The sequence below is a fragment of the Prorops nasuta genome, unplaced genomic scaffold (assembly GCF_024137725.1).
Source record: "Prorops nasuta isolate Cenicafe-Biocafe unplaced genomic scaffold, Cenicafe_Pnas_1.2 PNAS00008, whole genome shotgun sequence".
Lineage (NCBI taxonomy): Eukaryota > Metazoa > Arthropoda > Insecta > Hymenoptera > Bethylidae > Prorops > Prorops nasuta.
The window spans coordinates 4,746,504-4,761,438 of record NW_027116805.1 but is presented as its reverse complement, the minus strand read 5'-3'; the positions used below and the strand labels follow the sequence as shown (position 1 = coordinate 4,761,438).

Sequence of the window (14,935 nt, the reverse complement as noted above, 5' to 3'; positions counted from 1 at the left end):
TGCTCTTTTCGCACACAGTGAATTTTACCGCTCTGTACTGTAATACTTATCATTTTAAAATGGAGGAGGTATGGTGATATGTAAAATTCGAAAGATTGACTTCATATTAAAGCAATGTTCAATATTTTATAGAAAATTGTGATATTTCTTGGAAGATTGTAATATTTAATGGGAAGATTTGTATTACTTCGTAGGAAACATATTTAATTTTTGCTAAAATCATTTTTATCCGTGCAATTAGAATATTTAAAAATAAAATGTCACCAAGAAATTGATATAATTAAGGTAAATATAGGACGCTGGAGCAAGTACATTTTTCACGTATCTATTTTGACGATTCTATTTTCTCTAGAACTATTTTTGTGCTTTTTATTTCACCCACTAAGTGAATTTTCTGAAAATAGAAACTAGCTACACTATTTCCCTTATTCGTATCTGTATAGTAAATAATTAAAAGAGTTTAACAGAGCAAGAGAATGACTCATATTAAAAGCCAATCAGTATTCACTACAAAAAAATTGTGATTTTATGTTTACTGGATTTATAAAGTACATTTGCTTGCTCGATACCAACAATTACAATGCATTAAAATTATAAGGCATTGTTTATGTATATTTGAAAAGGCAGAATATAAACAAATATTTGGTTTTACCTCTGACAAAGGGCAGAGGTGAAATCTTATTATTCATTCAGCTATTATTTACACTCGTCACTGCGTATAGTTGCTTTGTTAAATCGCCCAGGAAAGGACAATGCTTACAGCATTGTGGCTCTTGTGCCGTTTGCACTCCCTTTGACCGTTACCCCAGTTATAGCGAAGATTTGAATATATATATATATATATACTATATACAATCTATGAGTGGTTTGCCTCTTTTCCCTTCTTTTGTACAAAGTTGGTATTTACCCGTTATGAGGCAAACCAGTTTTTGGGTCAACAACTTCTACAAGTCCACACCAGTCTCAACTCCCTTCGCAGTCACCCCTTCTCATATTCGATCCCAGCTACAGCACCCAGGAAGAAACTGCTCTCCTTCTATAACGAGTTCGACGTTTCGTAACCAAGTAAATCTGATCCTAAATTACGTTACCCTCCTAATGATTTCATCATCATTCCTTCCCTTGATATAATAACTAATAACCCATTAATCCACTAATTCGATTTTTTTCATTTTTATTCCAACGTTGCCTTTGTTCTCACATTTTAGGAGATATTTTCTAGAATCTCGTGACTTGTAATTATGGCACAGATAAATTGGAGTTTACCTTGACACGAGGCTGTAGTACGATTAAAATGTTTCGTGCGAATTTCTCGTGACGCTACTCCATTATCTTTCCACCTGGAGCACGAAGTCTATTGGCACTATCACGCTAGATAGGATTTAATGGAAAGTCTTAAGGTTCCTCGAAGAAATATTGTTGCGTGATAACTGATAAAATCCAGCCTGTTGGTTTCCTTATGTTCTCCACTAAGATTCTTCTTTTTTTGTTTATGAGAACTTTTCAAGTATTGCAGGAGATTGAGGATGTATGATGTGCCCATTGGATTAGGGGTTGTTAGGACTGTACTGCCCTGCTCCAATCTACCTTCCACTTAGTTGGTAGCTAAGGATAAGGAGGAACTGAGCCAGCATCTAATTAACACACCAGATTCGTCATCGAGAATGGATACATACCCTTTGCTACGTCTTCTGGCAACTAAGAAGCGACCTTGTAGTAGTCTCTCTCTTTGCATTTGGACTCTGGACGCGTCCTTATCAAGGAGCTTCTGAACCCTTTAACTGACGACATCAAAGATCTTTGCCTTTGGACTTGGACCACACAAATCTTTGTGACACTAGTGCTTAAGGAATTAATGACTCTTTAAAAAAAATCTTTCTTCATCCCTTCTTCTTGTTACGAAAATTTATTTTAAGGATTTACGTTTAGTTTTGGTCTAATGGGAGATTCAGTATTGAATTTAGTGTCCAGTATCCGGATCACATAATTATTAATTTTTGGAACAAGTTAATACATTACTTGGTTCCATCTGTTCTTGTTCTCTCTAGAGATTGTGAGCTCTTTGTCGTAAACTCTTTAAGTGTGTTTTTATTATAAACAAAGTTCTTCTTTGGTAGCATTTTAATAAAGCATATATGGGTAGTTATATTAGTAATAAAAACGTTTTATTGTAATATGCGTGACATCAGTTATATAAAGAAACAAATATATCATGATTTAATAAGCTATTTGAAATTCTGCTTTATTTTTAGTTCTAATCTCTCATATACTTTAAACTGTAAGAAGAATTTATTATCAATGTGTTGCTCGTTCCTCCCTTGTTCTCTCAGGAGACTACGAGCTCTTGGTCGTATAAACTCTTTACCTGCGTTTTTATTATAAACAGAGTTCTTCTCTAGTAGGATTTTAATGAAGCATATAGTTATCCTAGACATAAAAACATTTAATTCTAATTTCATCGTCTCTTGTCAGTTTTTAATATTTATCATTATCTTTACTGAATTCTCGCTTATCGTCTATATGCAATAAATAAATCTTGATTTAATAAGCAATGTGAATTTTTATTTTATTAGTTCTGGTGCTAATATTTTACGTACATTAAATTGCAAGAAGAACTTATTATAAACGTGTTGCTCGTTCTGTCCTCGTTCCCTTGGGAGACTAAGGGCTCTTTGTCGTGCACTCTCTACTTGCTTCTTTATTAAAAACAGAGCTCTTTTCTGGTAGGATTTTAATAAAGCATATAATTATTCTACTCATAAAACGTTTTATTCTAATTTCATCCTCCCTTCTCTGTCATCTTACGTGTTTATCCTCACTTTTTAAAGACAAATGCCTGTGTTCTTTTACATCAGCTAATTGCAATATTTAAATAGATCAGGAGTTCATAAACGATATATGAATTTCTGCTACAATTTTAATTTTAATCTTCTATACACATAAACAAATTACAAGAATAATTAGTCATAAAAATTAATTTATTTAATGAGCCAGTCGAATGATTAATCGATGAAACGTTGAAATTAAATTGTAAAAGAAATTAATTCTTTGTTTCCTTGGCATAATTTGCAGGGTCATTAGGTAGAAGGAACCAAGAATAGCAAGAGTTTTCCGACTCTTACTCTTTCGGTTTAACCGAGCTTTGCTATGCTTGCGGTTTAATCGCAGCTCGTGGAAAATCTCGTAAACTACGTGGAGAAGTTGAAGAAAATGAAATTGATTCGGTTTTGCGGAGTGACTAATGTGTACAGACCCGACTACCCAGTATAAACGCCAAGTGAAAATTGAATCTAAATTTATAAATCAACTCCTGGCAAACTTTACGATACGAGGTCGTCTTTCACGAGTTGCACCCTTTTCACTAGAAATTTTAAATGAACTTTGAAAGTTATACTTTTTAAACCAATACTAAAAGAGCCAAAGTGTGGTATAATTTGTTTGACTCGGTTAAAATTGTTTATATTATTTGATACCAATGAATTATAGAAATCTTGAGTGACTGTTACAAATATTTCTCGACTTTCCATGCAAGTTTAAAAGATTTAGCAACAAGGTTTCCTTTAATATTTCACCAAGGCACGTTGGAGTCCCTTGAGACGAGGTTTTTTCAGTGTTAGCGCGTGCCTCGTTCTCGCCAAGGGCGAAAGCTCTCATTGGCTTTTAAACCGAGAGCTTCCAAGGACTTCCTTCGTTGTTACTCGACTTCCGGTGAGTTGAAAGTAGAAAAGGAGCCGATCATTTCCAGATGTAACGGGCTCTACAAGGAAGTGGAAATAAAATTTTGCAGCAGACCAATTTCGCGAGGCATAAATTTCCACTGGGACGAAACGTGAAAAATACAGCAGCTAAATAAGAAATGAGCTTTGAAAATTCGTCCCATATTTCTCGCACCGATCGGCCAGTGCAGCGTTTCCCTTTTATGGAGGAAACATACATCTCTATGGAGAAACAGTATGAACGCACATTTCAAAGTTCGTATAAAAACATCAACGAACCCTGTAGAATTGGCAAAACGCGAGAGTATTCTTGCCGGCGTGGCACGGCGGGATATTTCAATTCGGGGGAAGAAACGATCCCGTGCACGGTGAACCATAAACCCTTTACGAGAAAATCGCTAGTAGATACTTCAGATCTCCATCAGAAACTCTGAACGAGATCCCATGTTATTCGAACCCTGAGACACGCTTTGCACCAAAACCATATTGTCTGTAAAGTGAGAAAGATACATGTAGTTGTTGTAAAATAATATTATAGAAAATAATGGAAGTGTGTTAATGCTAATTTGCTAGTGGGTACTTAGGATCTTCATCAGAGGTTCCAAACCTCGAAGATTGGATCCCATTCAAGCAATTGTCACGTTTTTTTACACGCCTTCCACGTGTATCTTATGTAATATAAATCACGTCATTTAAACTGTAGTACGTTGTCACATTGCAGAGACATCATTAGCTACGTCATTAAACCCTATCTTAAGGCCTAATTGTATCGTTCTAACGACGAGAAACATCAGAAGATAATGCGAGATAGATGAAAAAATAACATTTACTTTTCGACGCAAAGTTATGGTCACTAAATAACGTTCTTACGACGTTATAATATTGCTTATTTTATGAGGTGAAATTTTGGTCATCTAAAAGACGTCTTTACGACATCGATATTTGGTCTAACGACGCGATTGACTAACGATTACCCGATAAAGAAGTGAAAAAGACGTGACGCTATTTTCCGGGATGTTATTCGAACTGTAAGACACGCTTCACCCAAAACCGTCTCAGTAAACACAAACGTGCATAGAATATTTTAAAAATATTTACAGAATATACAACGCTCCACAAATATTCTGATAACATATTTATAATATTCCAGGCATCTCTGTGTTCACCAGGATATTATACGTAGAGTGAAAAACGACACACGCAGAAGTTACAGGATAACAATAGAATAAACAATATATAGAAAAGTGTATTTATGTTAACTGGAGATTGTAATGCACATTTCTCACAATTAAAGCTGTAACAATTCTCTTAATTAATTAGGAATTCTCGACTATAATTAGAACAGTGGAACGCCATTGAGAGCCATTATTTATAAGTGTAAGTAGGATTAGTTTTCATCTGGCGGGGCAGTGAGTCGAGATCGTTAAAATACGATGGTCTTCTTAGAGTTAAACCGTGAAATTTTAGCAGCTCGTTCCTCGCATCTTTCATCTTTTTCGCCTTCATTTTCCAAAGTACGACGTTGGATGTAACGAAGCCGGCGAAGGGGGTAAATCGAGAGACGAGCAAATCCAGGTCATTTTGGTCAATATAATTTAAGTCTCTCTCAACGTTTAATGGTCCAATGAACGGTTACAATATTATTCATGATGCAAGTTTAACAGATGTTAATGATGACGTCAAATGTAAATGGAGTTCCCCTCGTATGTACCTAGTCACACAATACTAGGCTACATAATGGGCCGACAAGATTTACTAGCGAAGTTTAATAAACATTTATCGTTGATTTACTCGAGCTTTATTCAGTGAGCTCGCGCACCCATCAATTTTTCGATACGATTAAACGTTACGTCGATTAATTTGCATTCGATAAATCCCAGTAAAAACTGTTCATCATTCTCGATATTGAACATTTTGCTCCAAATGCATGGCAGCACGAATGGCTCATAAAGAGCAGTTACCATGGAGTTTCTCGTGTGTTTGTTTATGAAAAGCCACTCATTTCCTTTAATTTATATTGCAGGATTTTGTGTAGGACTCCAAGCAGTGATGCCATGAATCAGGTGATACCGACTCGTGTACGCACACTGAATCAGAGTATAGTTAAGATGTATGTGTGTTTCTTGTGGGTGTGTGTAGCCCTGTCCTAATAGTTACTATAGTCTGAATTCTGGTATCACTGACTCCAAGTGGTAGTCGTTCAAGTCTATTTAGATCGGAGCTGCTGGCTGTTTACCGAATAGGAATGCAGTTGGTTGCCCAGTGAGCAGGCTGGTTGTAACTAGGCGCTTGCGAGATTTGTTGGCTGACGTTGAGAAACTGACGTGTTCCTACGTTACCAGAACCGAATACCCTTAGGCTACCGTTAATTCTCACGACAGCAATGGCCTGTAAAATATTCATAGGCAAAGGACTTGGTAACACAGGCTGAAAAACTTGACCTGAGAATTGATAAGGGTCAAAGGATGAAGTAGTTGGGGGAAAGACAGGAAAGTTGAAGTGTTGGATATTTAAACAAAAGACTCGAAGGAGAGATACAAAACTGTGGAGACGATTGGAACACCAAGTTTACAGTGGAAAGAAAACTATCGAGTTTACACTATTAAGAACCAATCAGTTTGCAGTGGAATCGATCAACCACCATTGGATCCGAACTGAAGATTTCTCCTGAAAAGGGCTGATCCCTCAGCTACTTACAAGAATAGAAGAGCCTTGTACCTTGGGATACTTTCGTTTAGTTTACTATTGCTGTTAGTTACATAAAGTATTTTATTGACATTCTTTATTGGTACTTGCTTTATGCATTGACTATTTAATCCTTTCAAATTTTTTTCTAAATTTTTTGTTTGTTTAATTAGAAAATTATGTTGATTTAAGAATAATTAACGAATGTCCCAAGGTGCAAGGTTCTTTTTATCAAAGTTTCTAATGAACTCTGTCCACTGGTCCATATAACTATTACAAAGTGCTCTCATCATTATCTATGGAGTTATTGGGACTGGAGCTCGGTAGATTTAAACTAAAAGTCGAGGGAGAAATACAAAACTGTGGAAAAGACTGGAACATCAAGTTTACACTGGGAAGAAAAACATCGAGCTTGTAGTATAAAGAATCAACGAATTTACACTGGGGTCGATCAATGACCATCGGATCCTAACCGAAGACTCTTCTTGAAAAGGGCTGAGCCCACAGCTGTTTACAAGTATCATTAACGTTCGCAATGAACTCTGTCCCCTGGTCCACAACTATTACAAAGAGTTACCATCGTTTCCTGTGGAATTATTGGGACCAGAGCCAAGCTGATCCGTTAATCCTGAAAATTAGCAACTATTTGGGATCAGTGTTGCTCGAGAGGGACAAAAGTCATGATGTATTGCCCTTGCAGCATCGGGACACCATTCGTTCGATAACTGTGCAATTGTTTAGAATTCCGCAACGACGCTTTGCACACGATCGATTACCTACTCTATTTCGCGCTAAGTGTGTCTGTGTGGATAACGAGCATCCTGTAACTGTGTATGTGTGCTGTGTCCAGCATGTCGCATGCTTGTTATCAGCATTACTATTGGAGGACTATGTTAAGCTGCAGGGTACTACAATGGAACAGAATAACACCCGAACCACTCGAGCAAACCTCAAAAAGAGACACACACTGTTCGCTTTATCTTACCACGTTGTCAACAATATTTTAAATCGCCACTCCGAACTCCATCCCGTTCGTCCTACGTTAAAATCTTCTTCGGTCCAGTTGAGATTAATTCGTGAATCACACGAACTGGACGCAATAAAGCCACCGTAAAAAATCCAGACATTTATTCAGCGAAGGGCACCCTATTCCTTTGATGTCTGGTTCTCACGACCCGATCGGTCTGAATGATTTATCAGCAGCTTTTCTGGTAGACCAGTCGATACTCGACTCGGATATGAACGGTCTTAATAGTTGACTGTAAAATTCACGATATCTTCGGTTTAATAACAATGGATACTGCCAAAGTGTGCCATTTACGAGCGATCTTCCTATTTCGGAAATGAAATTCACGCCCCTCTATCTGAGAAATCCATTGAGGATCTTTAAAGCGTTCGTAAAGTGGATAGAAATGTTGTATCTCTATTTTAAATTGTACGATCAATTTTGGCCTTTCTTCATCTATATCTCTCTTTCTCTCACTTTCTCAAATATTTGACAAACAGTAGCCTGGAGTCTGAGTGGAATTAAATGGGTTAAAGGTTAATTTTGCGATGGCGCATCAGGCGCTCATAACGGCGTGTTCAGAGACTCAATTTCACGTAGTTAATTAGGGTGCGACACGGTATTCCCCAAAGGACCACCGGCTAGTCATCCGGTAGTCGAGAAAATCTGATTCCGTAGCGTAAGTTGTCCCAGACACTTCCACTTGCCTCATTTAGCAAAGGTAGTCGATAAAAATTGAGGAACGAAAGAAATTTTTAGAAAAGTTCTACTTATTCTTGAATTATCGCTTATTTGGAGTATCGTGAATCATTATTTTCATGATAGTAATTATTTGTTTCCTTCGTAGCAGAGGAATTTGCTAGCTCTGTTTAATCGAGTTACCAGCGCTGTGCTGGGTTTGAAAGCTAGCCACAATTCGATTTTCGAGTCGCTTATAGTTTCAATATCGAGTAATCGTCGACTTAACGACACACGCACCAATCTGAATAATCTACAGCACGACTTTACTAGCAAATTCACGCCTGAAAGGGCTAAATGCAATTATTTGCAGAGCCACGTGGACATTCGACTTTGTCAAAGACAGTTGTTTCCATGTAGAGAACGCCAATCCTCTTGATTATTTATTTATTAAGCTATATATATCTACACGAACAAACCACCATTTCACCCCACTGCAATTTCTCATTCAAATTTGAAAACCAAGATTCTGAAATTCCCTCTACGATTATTTCAGAAGGTCGAGGTCAAATACCTGCTGCAGGAATTTAGTGAAAAATTACAAAGATTTGTAATTAAATAATTCTGTATATTATTATACATCAATTTTATTAGCTTTCCCATCGAGATTGTAATATTTTTACGTGATCTGGATCGTTAACAATTTTTTAGCTTCATCGATTTAATGTGAGTGGACCTATAAACATTTGCTCCTTTGCCCTTTAAGGAGCAAACTATTTTTATAATGGTGCCTGTCTTGTTTTTATTTTTTTTGCACGCTAGTATTTGTAAATATGTATTAGCCAATGTTCCTTATGGAAAAAAGTGTTAATAATTAAAGTAAAAGGGGAAAGGGTTGTAAGGGCAATTTTTTCCCATGCAAACCATTTCGAGTTGTTTATGATTTACCACTTTCTGCCTATGTTTTACAATCCAGCAAAGCTGCTTTTGAACGTATAACGTTTCATGTTTATCCACCCCCCTCTACCTCTTGTTCAAATCATCCCCGAAAAGCCTGGTTCATATTCATTTCGATCTCCCGTGAGATTTTCCTGGGTTTGCCCAAGCGAAAATCGGCTAGGATTATTATTAATAATTAAGGGCACGCCCTCATTCGCGGTAGAGGCGTTTAATTGGTGCGATTTTCTGTGACGGGTTTATGTATAGATCTCTGGAGGGTCGAATTACAAAATTTTCCCATAAACGACTGCCCGTGGCCATAAAACGGGATATAAAAGCAAAAGGCCCTCGTTCGTTGATTATTAATTTGGGTGCCTCATAATTAATGCAGGGATGTATCTTATTCGTAGCGGAATATTCCAGTGACGATTTTTCCGCCATTTATGGGAAAACTGTTTCGGTAGAATTGAAGCATGATTGTGTCGGAGAGAAGAAGTGCTTTTTTCCTACTCCCTCAGTAGTTGCTACTTTTCATTCGGTGGAGAAAAAGCTAAGATAAAACGGGTTTATCCGTCCGAACGCCTCGCTCGCGAAGATCTCGAAAAATGGCAGATAGGTTTGGACTTGGAGCCTCGTGGTTTCCGCTAAATCTCTTTCTCTCTTTTATGACTCAGTCGGAACAAAAATTCGAAATTTACTCTTTTTTCTAATGAAAATACCAGAACAATTACAGATGCAGTGACCGTTGAGAAAAAGCAGAAAACGCTTATCAAAGAATTCAATCAATTGAACGATTCAAAATAAAATTGCAGAATTTCAGTTTTGCAAATAAATTTCCACGCGCTAAATGGAATTTTACAAAAAATTCGAAATTAACGCTTTTTTTTTTCAAATAAAAATATAGCAGAGCGATTGCAGATACAGCCACCATTGATACGAAGCGGAAAACGCTTCTTACAAAATGAAATGTACACATTTGAACGATCCAGAATGAAATTGAAGAATTTTAGTCTCGCGGATACATATACTCGCGACTCATTTAAGTTATGGAACGGAGTGGTGTGGCGGAAGTCGGGTTGGTCCAAGTTGCTAAAGTTACAGCAACTGAGAGAAATTCCGGCTTCGTTGTAACCTTTGGAAATTTGGTGAAGAGCTTGCATCCTGAGCGGTCACGCCCAATTGGTTTTCGCGCGCGCGTTCGCCCCATTAACTTCAAATGAATTCACGTTGGCGAATTCATCGTGGCATTCCGTTCTACCATCGACGGTTATTGGAGCTTCAAGGAGTTCATCAGCGCAGTCTCGGCTCTTCCGCAATTGCAAAATTTCTCCTTCCCATTACGTCGATAATTACGTTCGCTAATTTGTTCGCCAAAGGTTTTCATTGGACCTAAAGGGACAAAATTTGGCCGAGCTCGTTCCTCAGAAGATAAAAGGGATCTCTCTGCGTTTAATAACACAGCCAGTTGCAAATCGAATGCTCGGATATCACAAGAGTATCCTGTTGCGAATTCGTTTCAAGTTAATCGACCAAATGCGAGCTTGATAATTGGTCGTAACCCATCAGAAACACATTCCAAGCATGGACTCTGGTTTTGATAAGAGTAGCTGAACAACAATTGTGGCTTTTTCGAAACCTCCACTGATATCCATGAACTCTCCAATTATATATACATATATATTTCTTCCATTTAAATTGTTTTCTTATTTTTACAATTAAATTTCAGATTTGTTAACTAATAATATTTTTTTATTTCTAGGATAATATTTTGTAAGTATATAGGTTATTGGTTTTTAATGGGTGAAACTGTCTTTTCGGATTTGATTTCAATAAACTTTGGATTATAAGGATCATTTTATACGAGACGCCCCGGTGGACCAGAGGCCATAATACAAGGGTGTCTATCGCGAACTCGTTTCGAGTTAATGGACCGAATGTGGGTTGGATAATAATTGGTCGTAGCCTATCAGAAACACGTTCAGAACAGAAACTCCCGATCTGATAAGAGTATCATCTCGACAACAATTGTGGCTTTTTAGAAACCTCCACTGAGATACTGGCTCTGTAACTATTTGTTCCATTCAAACTGTTTTGTATCATTTTTATAACCAAAAAGTTATATTATTTATTGCAGATGTCCTCGTTGAATCTTCTCGCTTCCCACAATTCTAAAATTTATTACTCTTTATTACGTTGATAATTAAGTTATTAGCTCAATTTAAATTTAAAACGACATTCGTGAGCCACCGTGTAATCCATGACTGTTGTCTAATTTTACATATTAGTTTACAGAGTAACCAATGAAGAGCAAATTTGGATTATGCAGGATTTGCAAAGCATAGACCTCGAATCTGATAAGAGTGTCAATCTGAGCGAAAATACTAGCTTTTTATAAACCTCTGCTAGTATCATTTCTGTAATTACTCGTTCCATTCAAACTGTCTTGTAATGTTTACATTACAAGAAGAATTTATGATTTGACTGCAATATTACTCGTTTTTATTGTCTATATATATATAATTATTAGTTATTGGCTTAATTTAAACATATAACAGCAGTTGTGAGCCACCGTGTAATCCATGACTGTTGTCTAATTTTACAGATTAGTTTACAGTGTAAGCAGTCAGGAGCAAATTCGTATATAGAGGATTTGCGAAGCATAAACTTTCGATCTGATAAGAGTGTCAATCTGGGAAAAAATAAATTCTGGCTTTTTCGAAACCTTCACTGGTATCGATTCTGCAGCTACTCGTCCCATTTGAACTATCTTTTAATCTTCACAGCCAAAATTCGCAATTCGATTTTATTTGTATTTATCGTAGTTTCTCGTTAAATCATTTCGTTTTACGCGGATTAACTTCAGACGCCAAGTTGAAGAATGCCCGTGTTATCCGCGAAATAAACTGCGCTTAGCACACTTAAACCGCATGGGGAAAGAAAACCACGGATTTGCCCAGTTTATTTCAGCAGATCCGCAGCAAAATATCCAACTTTAACTGAAACGTAACTGTAATGTTCAATTAGTTTCGGTACATTTTCCAGCCACGGACCGTCCTCGTTGGAATGAATGCTTGCAGCATTTGTTTAAATAACTGTTCGGTACACTCAGTTGCAAAAATAAAATATCGCAAGCTGGGAGCATTGTTATTGGAGAATCTTTGTGCGTGAAAGCATTTCCAATCAAAGTCTTCCTCAGTGGTATTAGTTTCACTTATGGAAAACTGTAAGATCCAATTATTTAATTAATATGCATATCCAGATAAATGAGTAACTGCTTGGCAAGTTTAGCTGATACAAATTAAGATTTCGTATGCTGAAAGGATTGTTATTGGAAAATCTGAATGCATGAAAGCAGATTCAATATAAGTGCTATTTAAGGAGATCCATCGAGGTCGAATATTTTAACTTTTGATTATCCAATTAACAAATGTTTATAATTAAACGAGTAACTATATTTATTTGGCACGTTTAGTTGCAAAATAAAATTTCATAAACCGAATGCATTATTATCGAAAAATCTCAGGAAGCAGTTATTCCAATCAAGATCTTAATGCGCTTAGTTTCATTTCTGGAAAAACGCCAGATCCAATTCTTTGCATTAACCCAGCTGGAAAAATAGTGAAAATTTTATAATGTTTTCCAACCTCCGATGACTTTTTTTGTTCATACTTTTGCCAATAATGCTTTTAACGTTCCTTCCTCCACTACTTTTTCATTTTGCCTCAAAGCTCTCAGATGGAACATTTATGAATTTTCTCCAAGGAATTTAACTTTTTCAATATTAATATAGCCCCAGCTTCTTTTATTTTTCTACGCTGCGATATTCAGTAAATCACTTTACAAAGGTAAAAGAGAGGAATATCCTGTTCCCTAAATTTATGAAATCCTTCGCAGTCAAATACCAATCCCTAGTGGTTTTTCCTGCAATAGAAACATTTACTCACAAGAATTGATTACCAGCTTCGAAACGTAATTGGTATTCGTGAAACGTAATACGTATGCATAGCTATACATCACTTTTACAAAACTATACAAAGTTTTTACATTTTGCTCCCTTTCGATAAATCAATCCTTGTCATAAATTCTGTAAAAAATAAAATATTTTACTCGTAGAGGAGAATACGTGACAGTGGTGGATAATAATTTATAAAAGTTTTGTTATAAACGAAATGTTTATAATGGTGTCATGAGGCGAATCGTCAGGCTGCGATAAAAACAGTATTTTTTTAAGACCAGAAAAGTTTGCAAAGGGAAGGAGGGAAAAATCTGGCGTATTAAGTGAGTTATTTGATAGGAGCTAGTGAGTATTTCGTCGAGTCTTTAAGGAATCCTATAATCGTGAAAGCTAAGGAAATTCTCGCCATTCAGCAGGAAAATTTCCAGTCTTAATCGGCAGCCAGGGCTATTACGGGGGTTGGTAGAGTTTGCAATTGAATCGGAATTTGTCGTCCCGGTACATACCGCGTCTCATTAGCCAACCACATTACGTTCTCTTGGGAAAGATCGGTGGTATCGCCCAATTCCCAACAGTTTCTCCTTACGCTAATAGTGAAGCCATTGGAATTAGCGAGCAAATTAACTGCATCCACTTCTGCCCATTATTTATCATGGTCAAAGAGGTTTGTCCTATTTTTACTGAATTTTTAATTCCCTAACTATATCCGGAAATTTCCCTCGTTCGACAATAATTATTCTTCTTTCGCCATTAATCTGTCGAGGTCACTGGGGATCTAGAGGAACCTAGGGAAATTTCGTGACTCTGCAACTCCTATTTCTAAAATAAATCACTGGGATTACGTTATATAGATATTCTAGTAATATATCGACTGAAACTTGATGTCTCTTATTTGTTTTAATTTGACGTGAGGGATATAACGATAATATTTTATCTACCCTTAATTTATCAAGTATAAATGTGTTATCAATAAACTTTAAATTTAGTTAATGTGTGACTTTAACAGGTTAAAATTTCAATTGTGTTATTGCAGCCTATTATCACTGGTTGGTTTTTAATATTTCCTCTTTCTATATTTCAGAAAAACCAGGCAGATGGAGAAGACACTGCCCTCGTGGTACTGTAATGTCTCAAGCTGGTTGCAATTTGGTCGGTGAGAATGGCTCATCCGAAAGCGAAAATTCGTTGATAGCTGGGAAATGCGTGTGTGGTCCTGCAGTTCCTTGGTGCCCGGATGAACCAGCTCCGTACAATTACAAGAATCTTCACGAGTGCAAGCTGAATCTTCTCGCCAAGATAGCCTACGGTTAGCTGAAGAACTCAAATATTTTTACTGTCGTTTCCACTTACGGGAAAATCATCTTCTCCTCCCACGAAACGAGAACGAATTTCTATTAATTCGAAAAATGTTCCAACCACAGGACAGACTCCCGAACAATTTCAAGTTCAATTTGCAGACGTTGTAGAGTTTGCGATACGTGCGTATCGAGAACGTGGATAAATTCAAGTTCGCTTCGCGATTCCTTCTCTTTGGTCATGAGTATATAATACGTATATCGTGGAAACTACTAAAAGGAAGATATTGAATATTTGATCTTTCGATATCCAGAAACCATTAAATGTTCTTCGGATTGCTCTTTGTATCTTGGCTCGTCTTAATAATTTAGTTCAATAATATTTTTATTAACTAGTATAAATTATATCTCGTGATTGAGCACACGATAAAAGAGTAACTTTGTTATAGGTCGACTCATGACCACAGGAGGGTCTGAGGCTGAATATCGAAAGAAAAGGGAGGCAACTGATCTTCCGGTTAATAAAAAGGAAAAATAAATTACGAGGGTGGGTTAGGGATCGAAAAGAGGGAAACTAGAGAAGTTTTGACGTTTGATACGACCCTTTTAATAACACAAAAATAAAAAGGTAATTAATAACAACCCTCTTTCGTGGGGTCAT

The 14,935-nt window shown here is 36.8% G+C and overlaps 1 protein-coding gene across 5 annotated transcripts in view; it reads left to right on the top strand.

Moving 5' to 3' along the window:
- Window positions 1–14,935, top strand: part of LOC136776012 (cysteine-rich motor neuron 1 protein-like) — a 151,785-nt gene that overhangs the window by 15,235 nt on the left and 121,615 nt on the right. For all 5 annotated transcript variants that reach the window (XM_066731312.1, XM_066731315.1, XM_066731311.1 and 2 more), the window contains one exon: window positions 14,061–14,285. In XM_066731312.1, the coding sequence (XP_066587409.1) occupies window positions 14,061–14,285 (225 nt within the window). The remainder of the gene's footprint in view (window positions 1–14,060; window positions 14,286–14,935) is intronic.